The 15,787-nt window shown below is 44.0% G+C and overlaps 1 protein-coding gene across 11 annotated transcripts in view; it reads right to left on the bottom strand.

Moving 5' to 3' along the window:
* Window positions 1-15,787, bottom strand: part of LOC115623597 (tight junction protein ZO-2) — a 39,491-nt gene that overhangs the window by 1,272 nt on the left and 22,432 nt on the right. For 5 of the 11 annotated variants that reach the window (XM_030517999.1, XM_030518000.1, XM_030518002.1 and 2 more), the window contains 11 exons: window positions 15,397-15,566; window positions 12,760-14,328; window positions 11,953-12,541; window positions 8,867-9,100; window positions 8,097-8,698; window positions 7,488-7,636; window positions 7,311-7,410; window positions 6,208-6,418; window positions 5,862-6,144; window positions 4,610-4,742; window positions 1,165-3,353 (listed from right to left, as the gene is read on the bottom strand). In XM_030517999.1, coding sequence (XP_030373859.1) covers window positions 1,165-3,353; window positions 4,610-4,742; window positions 5,862-6,144; window positions 6,208-6,418; window positions 7,311-7,410; window positions 7,488-7,636; window positions 8,097-8,698; window positions 8,867-9,100; window positions 11,953-12,541; window positions 12,760-14,328; window positions 15,397-15,566 — 6,229 coding nt within the window. Of the gene's footprint in view, window positions 1-1,164; window positions 3,354-4,609; window positions 4,743-5,861; window positions 6,145-6,207; window positions 6,419-6,645; window positions 7,143-7,310; window positions 7,411-7,487; window positions 7,637-8,096; window positions 8,699-8,866; window positions 11,204-11,952; window positions 12,542-12,759; window positions 14,329-15,396; window positions 15,567-15,787 lie in introns of those variants that run through there. The other 6 variants (XM_030518008.1, XM_030518009.1, XM_030518010.1 and 3 more) reach the window with 4 other exon arrangements.

Below are 15,787 nucleotides of genomic sequence, written 5' to 3'. Positions count from 1 at the left end.
GTTAGACTTGATCTCAACAAGTCTTGGGCCATAAATCGCTAAAAATATTGACTGTTTTTTAAAATAATATTTCCAGAACTAAGTACAGTTGCGAATTATTAGCACTCAAAAGTGGAAGAAAAATATCTGAGTCTCTGTGTAAGAGAAGTGAGCCATAAATTAAGGCTTTGCTGGATATACAGGACACCCATACTCTCTAACATTCTTACTATATATGCAAAAGTAAATCCATGATTTGTTACTACTAACTACTATATAATTATAGTGAAGGATTTTAAAGGAATTGACTTCGAAATATTGCCTTAAATTAAATAGAAAACGTCGATTTATTGAGCTTCTATGAAATGAAAAACTCGAGTATTGAAAAGTTCCATAAAAATGTAGTGCTATAAATAATTAAGCTTTACTTTTCATGTTGATTGCATAGCGATAAGATATATGTTCCGATAAGGTTTAAAGCATATAAAAAAGATATTGACGTGATTTTGACTGCTGTGCTTAACACTAGACTGGAAAAGTAGCTAAATAGTGCAGAAGAAGAGAGAAGAAGGAGCTCTTCTTCATAGCTTCTTGAAACTGTATTGTAGTATTGAGGTTTCAGAAGTTTCGGATTTCATTTTTAGGTTAGTTTTCTATTATTTGCTTCAAATTAAGAAACTTTTAAATAATATTGTTCGTATATTCGATAGATAAAGGCCATCTATACGGCGCAGATTTAACAGTTTGGTCAAACAGTAGTAGTCGAGCTTATTTTACATTCCCCAACGATAAATATATTTACAAAGAGTCGATAGACAGCGGGATTAGTGATAGATAATGAGATATAAAGCATGCCAGAGATGTAGTATGTAGACAGATGTTAGACCTAATCTAATTACAAATTAAACCATGCAGACAAAAACAAAAAACAACACCACACTTAAATACTCTACAAACACAAATCGGTTCCAAAACAAGTTATATACATATGTACATACATATATATAGAGATAGATAGATAGATAGAGAGAATAGTACACAAGTATGTTTATAGGGACAGAACATAAAATGCTGACGATAATTTGCATTCGAAATATAATCAAATAGGAGTAGCAAATGTGTGCCTCGGCTTTAGTAGTTGGTTTTAAGAGTTGGTAAGGGTAGTAGAACGGAAGTGAAACCAACCATTTTCCATATCCAATGGAGGGCCGCCCTCTGCTTGCCCCAGGCGCGGATCGCTAACCGTAAAATAGATCTCCTGGCGCACTCCAGGGGGAATGGCGCCCGGCGGTATCTCCAGCCACACTTGTGGCCATACCTTGTCGGCGAGCGTGCCACCCTTGGAGTCGAAGATGCCGCGTGTGGTGCTCGGCTCGCGCGGCACACCTGGGAAGGGCCCATTGGCTGCAGAGTCGGGCGGTGCGGATCCTGGCGTGCGCACTGGACCGGCCATCGGCAAGGACATGTTGCTGCTAAACGGTGTGCTAGTCGCATTCGGAGGACCTACGCGAAGGCTCGCTTGCGATGTGTACTGGGTCTCAATCGAGGTGGAACTATCGCCAATGGCCGATGTCGGCGGCGGCGCTGTCCGCTTCAATATATTCGAAATATGGAAGGGTGCACGTGAAGCACGTGGGAGGACTGGGGCCGGTACTGGGTCTGGTTGTTCGGTTAGTTCATTGATCACAGGCTGCTCTTCAAGCACGTCCGAGTTAGTTTGTGTGTCGCTCATCAACATACCCTCGTTGTGCTTGTTAGTCTCAATGGCCGTAGCATTCTCCGTGGACTCGTCAAGCTTGGCTTCGTCTAACTCTTCATCGTCATCCACTTCGCTCTCCACGAGCGGTGCCCGTCCCTGTTGCATTGGGTTTGGAGACACCGCTGTGTTTTCAATTACAGTATCCGATGACTTTTGCAAATCGGAGCGACTTAGTGTTGTCTCGTCCTCCTCGGAAACTTGCTGAGCGTTGATCTCTACCTGCACCTCAGTTTTGCCCTCCTTCTTTTCGTCGGTCTCATTCTCGCGCGACTGCAGAATGCTCTCTTCTCGCGTCTCGTAGATCGGTGCCGGTCGCCCCACATCCCGCTTCGACACATAGATCGGCTCGGCCATGCTCTCCAAAGCCTCTCGCCGCGTCTGATAAATCTGCTCTCTGAGCTGGGTGCGTGTTTTCAGTGCGCCCTCCTTTATGTCTCGCTTAGGCAGGTAGTTCGATTCCGAACGCTCCGATCGATCATCGTACTCCGACTGACTGCTGCTCTGTGGACTAAATTCGCGTTCCATATCGCGCTTGCCCTGAGAAATTCGCTCTTGCATTTCGCGTTTGGACTGGTAGAGATGATTTCGTTGCATCTCACGCTGCATTTCCCGCCGGGACTGGTAAAGCGGCTCCTCGCACTGCTCATTGGCAGCGCCAGGATAGAAGCGCCGCCGTGCCATTACCTCCGAGTTCGGAGCACGTCGCTGCTCCAGCAAAGCACCATTCTCCTGGCCGCCCTGATAAATGTGCTTTACATCGTTATCGTAACCGGGACTTGCTGTGGGCATGGGTCGTCGATAGGAGCCACCACCGCGATCCGCCGTTGTGGTGCTGTGACGACGCACAATGCCACGTCCATTTCGGGAGGCAGCCGCCGCTGCTGCTGACGCCTCTGCCTGGCGCCGCTCAAGATCGATGCATGCCCGATTCGCATAAAGATCGTATTGCTCGTAGCTACTATAACCATTATGTGCGGCATTTGGCATGCGTCCTGTTGTCCTGCTGTCTATGTTGCCATAGATGTCCTCGCTCTCTAGATTCTGATACGTGCTGTTCATGTTTTGCGCGCCATAATGGTGCATGTACGGCGTTGGCTGTCCTCCCGGATAGTAATTCTCGCCACCAGGGGCGTATCCTGGACGTTCGGGGTACCGGGCCGGATACGTGGGATATTCGTCGGGATAGTAGGGACGAGGCAGACTGCGTTCGAGCATCGACTGCTGACGCCGCAGCCCCTTCGACTTCCTCTCCGGCTCGACCATACTGTTCATTCGGCGCAGTGGCCGGGTGGACTTAATCAACGCATTCTTCAGCGCAGTCAGGGGGCTCTTGAGCATCGATTTCTTCTTCTTATGCGGAGGCAGTGGTGGCGCCATCTCCAAGCCATGATCGTCGTAATACTGCTGTGGCACAGCATAGTGGCTGTAGTAGTTCGGATCATGGGGATGGGGATGGGGATGGTGTGGGGATTGGTGTTGTTGTTGTTGTTGGTGTTGGTGCTGGGGTCGTTCGTTGGGGTAACGCGGCGCCGAGTGGGAACGCTGCATATTGTAACCCATTGGAGGAGGCGGCGGCTTGGCAAAGTATTCCTTGTAATGTTCTGGCTCCACATCGCTAAATTTTAAAGTTGGGTAACTAAGATTTTAAATGGTGATACGACATTTTTTCCTAGAGATAACGAACAGTGCTCTTGTGGTTGGTTTTGGGAAAAACCAAAATTATGGAAACTCCTCCATCAATAAAGCATAATTGGATATTTTCTCAAATACTCGCACACTCGTAAGTAATGCGGCATGTAAGGACTATATGTGGATCTATCCGAGAAATAGAAATAGTCTCGCATCGCTTAAAATAAGAGGATCTACAAAACTTTCTCAGAAACACACAAGCGCATATATATGTAATGTGAAGATGTTAAGCTTTGTTTTAAAGAACTGCTTAAATTTTTGCAAATTAACCAAATTACCATTAACCAGGTTTCCAACTTTAGCAACATTTATGAAAGAGGTCTATTAGTTTGTTTTTATTTTTTCTTAATGTGTTAGTTCAATTAACGTTAAGAGAATTCCTCATTAGCCCAAAACCGAAAGTCCAGCCACAAAAACTGGTAACGACAAGTACTCGTAAATAAAATAGAACGTTCCTAAAAGCATTATATGAAGATGTTTAAATGTAAAGAAATTGAAGAGAGAAATTGGAAAGAGAGTTCCTGCATCTCAGGTGGAAAAATCGTAAAAACGTTAGCCCGAAAAATGTTTTATTTTCGTTTTGAGTTCATTATTCTTTTACTATTTTTTTGTTTTGTTTAGGCAAGTGACTTTTCAAATCTCAACATTTTACAATTTCTGAGCTTGTTAAACAATGTGGTTAATAAAAATATGGTTATTGAGAATAAGCGCGTACTTTAAGCCAAATGGAAACCATTAAATAATAATTTAATGCAGCAAATTAAACATATATGTATGCGTTTGGTGTGCGTCTTGTGAAGTTTTCGTCGATTTTATTGATTTCTTGATTTCTTGATTATTATTATCGTTTTTTGTTCGTTTTGATTTCTAATAATCGATCAAAATGACCAGCAACCGCATGAGAATGATTATTGGCATTATGAGAATTGAATGAATTATTCACTGATTAACTAAACAAAAATAAAAACATTTTTCGTTAACACAAGGAAGGAGTTGTGGACTGTTTGAAAATATAGTACAAGGTGTGTAGAGATCATCTCTTGCTTCTCTCGAATAGAAGATGATATCTCAAGAGATAGATCGCCGACTAACTGTGTAGCTCGTTTGTCTTACAGGGCGGATGAATCATAACTATATACTATACTATATAACTATATATATATATAAGCAAATGGCACCTACCTCATATTGTGATGGTGCCCCGCAGCTGCTCCGGCTTGGGGTTTACGATACAATTCGAATGCCGAGCCCCGCTGCTCTCGACTGCCGGCCAGATCGAGGGCATTACGTTCGGGTGTTTGGGGTGGTAAGTTACCTGTAAATAAAAAATCAAATAATTTGGTCGTACATCGGTTCTTAAAGTCCAATAGAAGTGCCTTCGAAGTGGGTTTCAGGACTGTTCCCACTTATGTATTGGAAATCCAAATTGATAAACTAGGTTGGAAAACTTTTGACTGAACCGATTCAATTGTCAGAAGAAAGAGCATTATCTAAGGTTTAGCTTTAACATTTCTTCTTCTTTCTGCGGATATAAGTAGTACGATAGTTGCTTTGTTGCGAGAAGCGAACTAATCGTTCATCCAAAGCCTTTCAATTACAATAAACAACATTGAAAGGGATGTGTAAGTATACTTTTACTCTTACTTTGTCTGAAAAAGGGAGAACCAACGGATCCTACTTTGTAACCAACTTATCTTCGGATATGCTTCCTTCCGCCTGTTACATACTTAGCACGAACATAATTTACCCTTTTTCCCCTTTTTTAGTAGCTCAATTGAATGAACCGGTCATTGGAACCAATTGGAACAGAATCGACTCAATTTGGAAAACATTCAGGACAGTTCCCACTAGAAATCAAAAGTGATAAACTAGGTTGAAAAACATTCCACTGAACCGATTCATTATCTAAGGTTTAGCTTTAAGATTTCTTCTTCGATAGTTGCTTTCTTGCGAGAAGCGAACTAATCGTTCATCCAAAGCCTTTCAATTACAATAAACAACATTGAAAGGGATGTGTAACTATACTTTTACTCTTACTTTGTCTGAAAAAGGGGGAACCAACGGATCCTACTTTGTAACCAACTTATCTTCGGATATGCTTCCTTCCCTTTTTTTTACCCTTTTTCCCCTTTTTTAGTAGCTCAATTGAATGAACCGGTCATTGGAACCAATTGGAACTGAATCGACTCAATTCTACCAATGACCATCATCTAGAGCTCGAAAGTTTTCAATAGTTCACCGATCCTTCAGTTCTGCAATCACATACTTCTTAGTTGGCACGAATGATCCCAAAAGTGATTCCCTATTGCACCTTAATGGGGTTTAAGTTTAAGTTAGTGCTTCTACTCTTTGAGAACTGGATGAATTAAACTTTCACTGAAATACCCGTGCATTTGGGAATACTTGTAGTGTGAAGTAGACGTCTGGTACTTACCAATCGGGGGTGGAATGCCTCGGTGTGGTGCTATATATGGACCTGTGCCGCTACCGCCATTATAATGATGACTGTTGCTGCTGCCATTGTAGCCATTGGCAGCCGTATACTGCTGCTGCGATAGTGGCGCTTGGCCATAGTTTCCATTTCCGCCGCCATAGGTGCTATGCCCATTGGCTGCCTGGCCCTGCTGGGGAGAGCTCGGCGTCTGCTGTGTGTAATGATGATGGGATGGTGTGGGTGGATAAAAGAAGCCGTTCGGTGAACGTGGTGAACCGGAATCCTGTAATGCAAGCCAACGATTTAATGATCATGGCTACAAGTGTAGAGATTAGGGAGCACTTACCCCATTCTCCCAGGGAGTACCTCCGCCACTGCCGCTGCTGGCACTCTGCACCGGGGGCCGGTAGTTCTTCGGCTTGGGCGGCGGCACCGGCTTGAAGGGACCGCTGCCATTGCTGCTGGGCGTGGCACTCGTCTCGTTCAGTTGGCTGTTGTTCGCGAGCGCGTTCTGTGGCAGCTTGCTGTAATCGGCTTGTGGAACAGAACTGTTGCGACTGTGTGATGTGGAGGTGGATGCGTTGGATGGGTGCGTTGGTGACAACATTACGTTTCATAGTTGGGGACAAGACGAATACGAATACAAATGACAACGAGAAGGAATAAATTATACAAAATCATGAGCTGCTAAAAAGTACATACATAGATACAGATACGGATACAGATCTAGATACAGATGGAGATACGGAGACAGCGAGAGACAGTGGAAATAATAAACATTGAGACAAGTCTGTTGTGGTTTTATTGGTCATCGATCAGACAATAGACAATATTTCGAAATGAAAGCTTGTACAACTTGGAAGCAAATATTGTCGGCGTACATGGGACGGGGGTTCTATTTGTTACGTATAGAAGGTATCTCAAATATTTGCTTCGAAGTTAGGGATGGGGACAGTAGTTTCGTTCGATTAGAGATTTGACGAGTGGCTGAGTGATTCGTTTTAAACAAGCGTGTCATATGCGGAGACGACCATACGCATCACGGAAAAGGACGGTACGAGCGCATGCTGGCCAGAAGGGATAACGGGCTGAAAACTCAGGCTATCCTCGGCAGCTAGGCCCTTGCGACTGAAGCGCGTCAGGCTGCTCAGCACAGGTGTGAAGGTTGAACGTGGCAGACACTGTAGAGTACAGGGAGAGCGACGTGTGTGGTGCATGTGGTGGTGCTGGTGGTTCTGGTGGTTGTGGTGGATAGACGGCGGGACATGCAAATGGTAGCGTCTTATGAGCCGTGAATTCAAAAATAATTTGTTTTTAAATAAACACGTATATTTTTTTTTTGGAGGGGGAAAGTGTAAAAGAAAAAGAGATCAGAAGTTTTAAGTGGGCGGGGCTTGCGCCAGAGACCTATGTATGTACATTAAATGGCAATTCTTCTAGTGCAATTACCTGTATTTGCCGTAATCCGTTTTCGTTTCAACCACTGCTTTGCGGGGACTACTTTCGAGGCCCAGATGGGAGGGACGCTGGGGCGTGCCGTTGTGTGGATCTGCAATGGAATTTGAATTGCATAAAGCGTAAAAGGGTCGCCCAATGAAGGAAGCAGTGGTAGAAGAAAACACTCACCTATGTTACGCGACGAGTTCATTTCGTGATAATGCGGTCTGGCTGGGCTGCTTTGGCGATTCAAGTCGTTGGCCGCCGGGAAACTGCGATGGTCGTGCGGGACGCGGCTATAATCGTGTAACTGACCCACAGGCGGCAATGGTCGAGCACTACAAAAGGAAATGGAAGGAAAGAACGTTAAAGCCCTGCGAACCAGACTCTGAACCTGCGCGCCTTTCTTCGTCTAAATCCTACAGCTAAGCTATATGTACTATATTTCCTATGGCAGACATTATAAAAATCTTTAAAATATCAAATTGCCCTTTAGATAACTTTCTTATAAGAAGTTTTTTGAGTAAACGATCGGTTATATGGCAGCTATATAAAATAATGAAGGTATTGTGGTTCAGAATAAACTTCGTCTGCATAAGGATAAGAGCAGTCTAGCTAGCAACTCTTGTCTCCCTAGCTGTTATGACTTAAAAGTTTTCGGCGTTCATACAGACGAACATTTGAAGTCGTCTCTAACATGGGTCCTTCTACCTAAATTTTCTTAGACTTCGTTACACTTTCACCCTTTGATGGCCTTATAACACATATGTCAATTATTCTAATAGTTGTAGGGTTTACCTTGCACTTGGCACTGATTTGAGATCATCGGGCGCATTAGGACCCAGTCGACCTAGGTTTTGCATCGTCAGTTGGGCCGTATTATACGAATCGTAGCTGGAAACACTGTCGTAGGTGGAAGTTCCGCTGGTTGCTTTGTGCTGTGCGGGACTACCCATGGCTGCATTCAAGCGCGCCTGCCGCTCCAGCGAGGCGTGCTGTTGTTGCTGCTGCTGCTGCTGTTGCTGGCGTTCGACGCTGTCGCCCCCGGCCAGGGCATTGCGGGACATGTACTCGGCCTGCACGTCGTCCTGTATAACAGCCTTGCCGAAGAGACGCTCCTGGGCGCTACGACCCAGAGTTCCGCCCGAGCTGCTGTGGCGCGATGAGCCTGTCAGGTTGGCAGGCATATCGCCGGGCTTAGACTGCCGATCAATGCGTGGTGGCAGATCGGGGGCGTTCGTGCCATACAATAGTTGAGGGCGTGGCGCGATGGAAGAGGGATCACTTGATGGCTGGTGCTGCTGCTGGGTGGCTATAGTGCTACCGTACAGATTATACTTGCTGGACTCCATGGCCTGTCGGCGATTCAAGGGCGGCTGCACTCCATGGTCATAGGGTACCTGTTTGGTGAATTGAGTTCCCAAAGGAATGACGGATAAGCAATATGATAAACGGAAGAGTTAGAGAGTTTAAATGTTGGGTTTGCTGGAGCTTGAACCTTTTTATTATAATGATGCACGTGATGATTAAGATAATTGATTGATATGCATATTGTTTTAGCCTCTTACCGTATATGGAGGTGGTAGTCCTTCACCAATTATGTCTCTATCCCTATCCAAGTTATCCTGATTAGTTGCAATTGATGGATCTGAGCTCGCTTTAACCAATTGCGGTAAGTTTCCAAGCGACAATGATGCGGATGGCCCGGGACTTAGTTCCAAGTCAGACTCAGGACTTGATGCATACGACAAACGGGATGTGGTCATGGGGAATAGGAAATCGTCGGATAGGGACTCAACGGGCTGGGGTTGTTAGTGATTAAGAGGTTCGCGTGGTATGGCCGGTTAATATTTTGTTTAGCATACGTAGTTTTTAATTTAGCGCGAGAGGATTTGGTTTTTTGTTTCGTTTGTATAGCCACAAAAGTGTTTTGGGTTGGGTTGTCAGTTATTTTAATAAAGGAACAATGTTTATAAATGTAGAATGATTGAGCCGATTTGATTTGGTACGTTGGGTTTATAGTTGTTCGATTGCCAAGCATTTGTATAATTAGAAATTTGCGGACGAGCACAAGATATTGTTTTTTTTTTTTTTTTTATTTATTTGTGTGTTGTTTTTTTTTTTTGGGACGAGGACAATTTACGAATTATTTGTTGATATTTTTGATGGTGTTTGGAATTTGATTAATATATAAACATTTTAATAGGATTATTAAGCGGGAAATGGGCATGATGATGTTTGTTGCGGATTTGATTGATTGATTGATATGTAAAAAAAAGAAACAAATGGAAACGAAAAACATTTAGTTAGCAACTTTATAAAAATTTATTGGTAGCGCAAGCACTGAACTGGAATTATGCGTAGGAGCAACAAATTTCTGTTCATGCTTTCAACGGATTAGGAGTATATATATGTGTGTGTGTGTGTGTGTGCTTAATGATATTTATGATGCTGTTATAGTTTATTGTTAGTAACTGCCACTCGTCGTGCTTGATGACAGCTTAATAATAGAAATTTATGAACCATTAGCTTCCGCAGCTTCAACGAATGACAGATGTTTTTAGAGATGTCCATAGAGCTAGACTTATAAAGCTCGTATTCTTTAAAGCTTTTATGCATTTATAATAACACAGTAAAGGCTGATGATCAACTGACTAAACTAGAGGTGCGGATATATGTGGGTATTAGTAGATGTACGACATAAAACATACATATAATACAGCGCTTACTATAATGTGGTTAGTTCAAAAAAAAAAAAAAATAAATACATACAAAATGCAAAGGTCAGCTAGAAGGTTCCGTGCCGCAACTTCAATGTTGAACAAGCCCCGTGAAATTTGTACATTTAAGGTGCATTACGAACACACACCCAGGGCCACACCCACACCCACCTGGAGCTAGCCGCCATCTCAGTCGCCAAGGCGGACAAAGACAGATAGGCCTATCAACTAACCTCAACCACCTCTCACCGATTGTCATGCAGCGCACTGGTTAGTCCGCCCAACATTGTTATTCGGATCGGAGCAGATATTATTGTGTTCGTTATCGGCAGCATTATTCAGACTAGCGATGTCTTTGGTAATCGTGCTGAAGGCCAAATTCCTAGCAGCAGAGCTGGGATCAAAGCCATTCTCGTCTATTAGAGTGCCTGTGCTGCTGAGTAGTTCGTTGGAGGAAGCATAGCCCCCACCCCCATAGGGTGACCTGCCATTCTGGATGTGAGTTTCGGACCGTTTACCTGGCGTATCTTGCTTTATGTTTGTGTTCTTCTCCTGCAGCAGATTTAGACTCGAATCGAACACATTTTTCTTCAGAAGCTCATTATAATAATAGGGCGTTGTTCGTCGCTCAATCGACACCCCACGTTTCCCACAATGGGGATTGGCGGGTCGACCATTGCTGGCTAGGGTGGTATTGGATTGGGTGGAGGCAACAAGTGCCGAGCTGTCCCCAAAATTTGAAATCGAACGATATTCAGGGTGGTGTGTATTCAAACTATTACTCAAGAGATTGGGCTGTGAACTGTGATATTGCGATCCAGCGTCTATATCAGCCGCTGGAATCTGGCCCACCACACTAGCATTATGTGATGTTCCCTGGTTGGCTGGGGCTAGGCCGCTTGGCATTGAGCATGCTTGCTTTATTATGGGCACCATGGTATATGACTTAAGGCGTTGCTTTCTATTGACATGATTGTCGGCCCTAAACGAATGGGACTCATAGCATACAGCTGTGGGTGGACGCGGGGGCGGTGCTTGCGACCAATCCTGCGCTTTCTCGACCAAAAAGGAGCTGCCTAGGTCAGCACTGGAGCGCGGCACGGAGAGTGTGGAGCGACAGCATTTGAATTTACATGGCGGTGCGATGTAAGGTGGGAATGTCAAATCAGTTGGGGAATCGGGGAACTGTTAGAGGCAACCAAAGTTCAAGTGTATTTATGGGACGAGAAAAGGAAAGTAACAATAATTAGAATGTTTACTAAAAGCAGTTGAAAAAATTGCAGATTAAATTATAGATATTACAGATCATTAATTTCCATTTCGAAAGATTTGTTATGGTGGGTCTTAAGAACATTTGGGAGAGGGCTTGTTGGGTTTTTTCAACTACACATCCTTTACATCAGAATTACCAATAAAGTCGATCTCTTACCATAATAATACAAACAAAAGATGTTAAGAAAGAGTTTCTAGAGATTAAGGCCAACTCCACCATGAAAGATTAATTGCACTCCTAACATTGGAGAAGTTCCATATAGTTTCCTCTCTAATCCTAAATTTGTCTCCCTGGTATTGGGATCTCGTTTTTAATAAACGAGCACATCTTGAAGGAAGCTCTGGAAAAAGACCAGAGCCCATGATCTACAAACTATAGAGTTTCTTAGCTGCATCATAAATGTCCCTGATATAAGAGATGATATAGAGTAAACACTTTTATGAAATACTGATATTAATGCAATAAAATTCTCTAGAATGGAAGTGCCTTCACCGAAAATTATGAAGCAATTATGTAAATGTTATTCAAGACACGACATCAAGACCATCATCAAGATCACAACAAAAATGCAGAAGTACCTATACCTTAGACAATAGACTACATTAGACTACACTATATGTGTATGTAGAGTTACAAAAATGAGGACAAACGATGAATTTACCTTAGACTCGGACATCCAGACAGCGCCGCTTTGCTGCAGATCGATTGCATCCCGCAACTTACGATACCACGAATCATCGTTACCCAAAACGATCTGTGTGCTGAATATGTGGGACCAGAGTCTCTCCAGTTTCGTGCACTGCTCCAGCAATTTCTTGGAGCTCTTATGGGCTGCTTTGGGTAGTCCGTGGCGTAGCTGCTTGATTACGTGCTTGCTATCGGTTTTAAGGAAGATCACGACGGGATAAAATTGTGCATAGTTAAGTCTGTCTACGGCATTGGGTGTTATGTCCAGCAAGGCGTGCTTTCCGCGATCCATAATGTCACGGATATTGGAGAGTCGCACGATGCGGCACTTTCCATTCGATTTGTCGTCGTCCTGTAACGGTGTCGAGAATTTATCGGAAAAGTCTTTGGCGAGTTTTTCGCGCGCCAGATCAGACACCGGTCCGAAGAGCACAACGGGTCGCACGAAGCCTGGATGACGTAGCACTACACGTTCGTAGGCGGGGAACTTGGAAATGCTGTCGGAAAAGACGACATCGTCCCAATTCTCCCGAGAGAGGCTCTTCGAGCGGCGATGTGTGGACCTGTTAAGAGGGTGCAGAGATTAATGTTATTACATATTTTATGATGTTACTAGGGGGTTTAAGATTCATTTTTATTCGGATTGAAAAAGATCTAATTATTAGGTTTTCAAATTTTGACTTTTCATGTGTGGAATCGAAAGAATTCCCTAATTTTTTTTTTTTGGGGGAAAGTTTCTTTTATTTCAAGGTAAACATTCGAAAACTCTAGATGAACTTACCGTCGACGTCTAAAGAAGTTTCCTCGCGATTCGTTTGCATTCATTTCTTTCTTAGTGGCATTAAACTGCGCTGTGGCGAGCTCCTCAGCCCGTGACTTGTTTGGTATGACGCCGCGTTGCATTTCCTGATGACCACGTCCAATCTTTAAGACCTGCCAGGAGCCCACAACACCATTATGGAGTGTGTCGATGACCCGAAACACGTCGCCGGCTTTGAAAGCCATCTCGCCTTTGGAAGGATTATCGCAGTGGAAGTGTGTCTTGATGTGGAATGAGTCGCCGCGTTGGTTGGTAACCACCTCCTCATACTCCTCCTTGCAGTACTGGACGATGAGGTCGATCCGATCCTGCAGACTTAGTAGAAAGAGTACGGCCTCCTCGCGGGTTACTCCGTGCATATCCATGTCGTTGACTTTGAGAATTTTGTCACCGGGTGTCAGACCCTGCAGTGAAGCCGGCGAGCCCGGTTGCACGGCGGTAACAAAGATTCCCGCTTCATTGCCACCCGTCAGACGAATGCCAACGCTGCCCTCTTTCTGGAACGAAATGAAGCGCGGCTCGGCGGACTGACGGTTACGGACCAAGTTGTCCTCTTCGTATAGCTGCCGTCTGGAGCTGTAGAAGTCTTCGTTGACGCCGCCGCCCCCGCTGCCGCGTGGAGGTGGCGGGCGCGGTGGTTCGTTGACACGTGCCCGTCCATTTGTTGGCGTCACTGGCTGGTCCAGCTGTTGCAGTGAAACGCCATCCAGCAGAGGACCACGGGAGCGTCCACGCGGGGTCAGATTACTCTTCTCGTCGGTGAGTCCATTGATTGGTGCGTTTGAGGTGCGTGTCGGGGGCTGCACGTAGAGATTCTGTGATGAGTAGCTCGCTCCACCGGGCAAATAGGCGTCGTCCAGATTATTGCTGCAGTTGGAGACCTGCGGCTGATGCGTCGCATAAATGTTCGCGTGTTGGCCCGAATTGTTAAGTGGGCTAACCATTGCCTGATTCGTTAGATCGCGCAATACGACCAGATTGAGGCGCTCCTTGCACCCATCAATGATCTTCTTGGCCTCTTTGAGGCTCATTGTATCCCCACAATTGGTGTTGTGTATACGCGTTATGACATCTCCCTCCTGCAAGGAGTAGCCATTGGCGTTCAACTGCTCCCGCGCCTTAGCTGATATTTCCTTGACGAAAAGCCGGCAGCCCAGCACCACTCCGTAGTCGTCTTTCTTGTTGCCCTTCGTGAGCGTGACCTTGATGGGCTGGCCGGACTGGCTGGCAGTCTGTACCAGGGACGAGTTCAGCGAATTAGGCTGACTTACGCCGGGCAGTACGGCACCAGCAATCGATGTCTGGTTGGACAGTCCACCGCTGCCACTGCCGTTTGCCAGCCCGACAGAGCTCATGCTGTTCGAGTGCTGGTGTTGTTGTGGCACCGCATTCGAAGAAGCATTAACCGGCACCCGACGCTTCACAACGAGCGTAACAGTATTCCCACTATCGCGCAGCACCTGCACAGCGGTGGCGTATTCAACGTTTTCCAAAGACACCCCATTGACGGAGATAATGCGATCGTTAACTCTAAATAGAAAATCAAATGAAATCGTTGTGGTGAGTAAAGATCCATCATTGTAATTGTAATAAATAAATAGACCTAATTACAATTGTTATTAGTATTATGAATTTTGTTTTGTTATTAAATTTCTTGCCTTCATTTTGTTTGTTTTTACTCTTTTCCTAAAAAGTTGGCTCTTTAAGGCTTTTTACTTTCCTATTCAGTGCGGGTCTAAACTAAGGAGCTATAGGAGGAAACTTATCATACATTTTTACCTTCCATGTAGACCCCATTTGTTTACAATTCTTTTGGATTTTGGGGCCTGTTGATAAAGCGAGACTAGGTTGCCCAAAATTACAATTTTGGGTCAGATCTTAGAAATAAATTGGAGCCAATAGCCATGGCAAGTTTCTTCCGAAATGCTAGCGTCTGAGCGGTCTTCTTTTTACAGCTAATTCTCTTTTGTCCCCGCATTTCACACCTACACACCATCCATATTAAATGGTTTCTTCTCTCTAATTGTAACAGCTCAGGTATTTCACCTGATACCGATGTTAAGTAAACTCTAGCTGCCTGTCTGCTGGCACCATTTCTGTCGTTTTTGTTAAGAGATGATGACATTGGAATTTTGATTGTCAACGATAATGTACAAAGGGTACATATGTATGTATGTACATATCTATGTACAATGTGTGATAGCTTAGACGACAGCGCTATAAAAAAGAGCCTTAGACTACGGTTGGGCACGCAAATTTTTCGAATTCTACAAGTATGTCATTAGTGTAATGGTATTGCAAAGAAAACTAGTAGTACCTCTTTATTCTTAACTCGAACTTTTATATTCTAAGCTTCTAGGCGAATTACTTTCCAAAGCCTACTTGTTAGATAACATACATTTTTAGGCAAATTCTGTGCATATGTTGCGTTTAAAAGCCTTATTTAAAGGACACAAATATCAACCATTTTTATAAGTTTATGATCATTATTACATGTAAATATTTACATAGATGTTTTATGTATGAGACGTATGAGACTGATAACCATCAAAATATGTATTCAGTATTTGTATTATAAATTCAAAACTTGACACTCACTGCAAACGATCCTCTGCTGGCCCGCCTTTAAGCACATCGCTCACAGCGATAGAGGGATCTCCATTGGCGAAGTGGGGATTATCACGCCCACCGGAAACGGCAATACCGAAGCCATAACCAGGCACACGCGTCACTGCAACTGTATGGTATTCCCATGTAGTGCGATCACCCTGAAGAAAATAAATGGTGTTTAGAATGTGATTTAAATATACATACAAGTATGTATGTATGTACGAGTAAATACATTACGATTTTCCTAAACAAATGCGGGGAGACATTCCTTTTCATATCCCACTTTTTTCAATTTATTTTAATACATGTTTATTAATATAATTTTGTTGACGAACTCAACAAAGCTTCAACAATACATACATACATACATATAGGAGAA

The sequence above is a fragment of the Scaptodrosophila lebanonensis genome, unplaced genomic scaffold, assembly GCF_003285725.1.
Source record: "Scaptodrosophila lebanonensis strain 11010-0011.00,11010-0021.00 unplaced genomic scaffold, SlebRS2 tig00000053-arrow-pilon, whole genome shotgun sequence".
NCBI lineage: Eukaryota > Metazoa > Arthropoda > Insecta > Diptera > Drosophilidae > Scaptodrosophila > Scaptodrosophila lebanonensis.
Note: the sequence above shows the minus strand (reverse complement) of the source record. Positions and strands in the feature narration are given on the sequence as shown.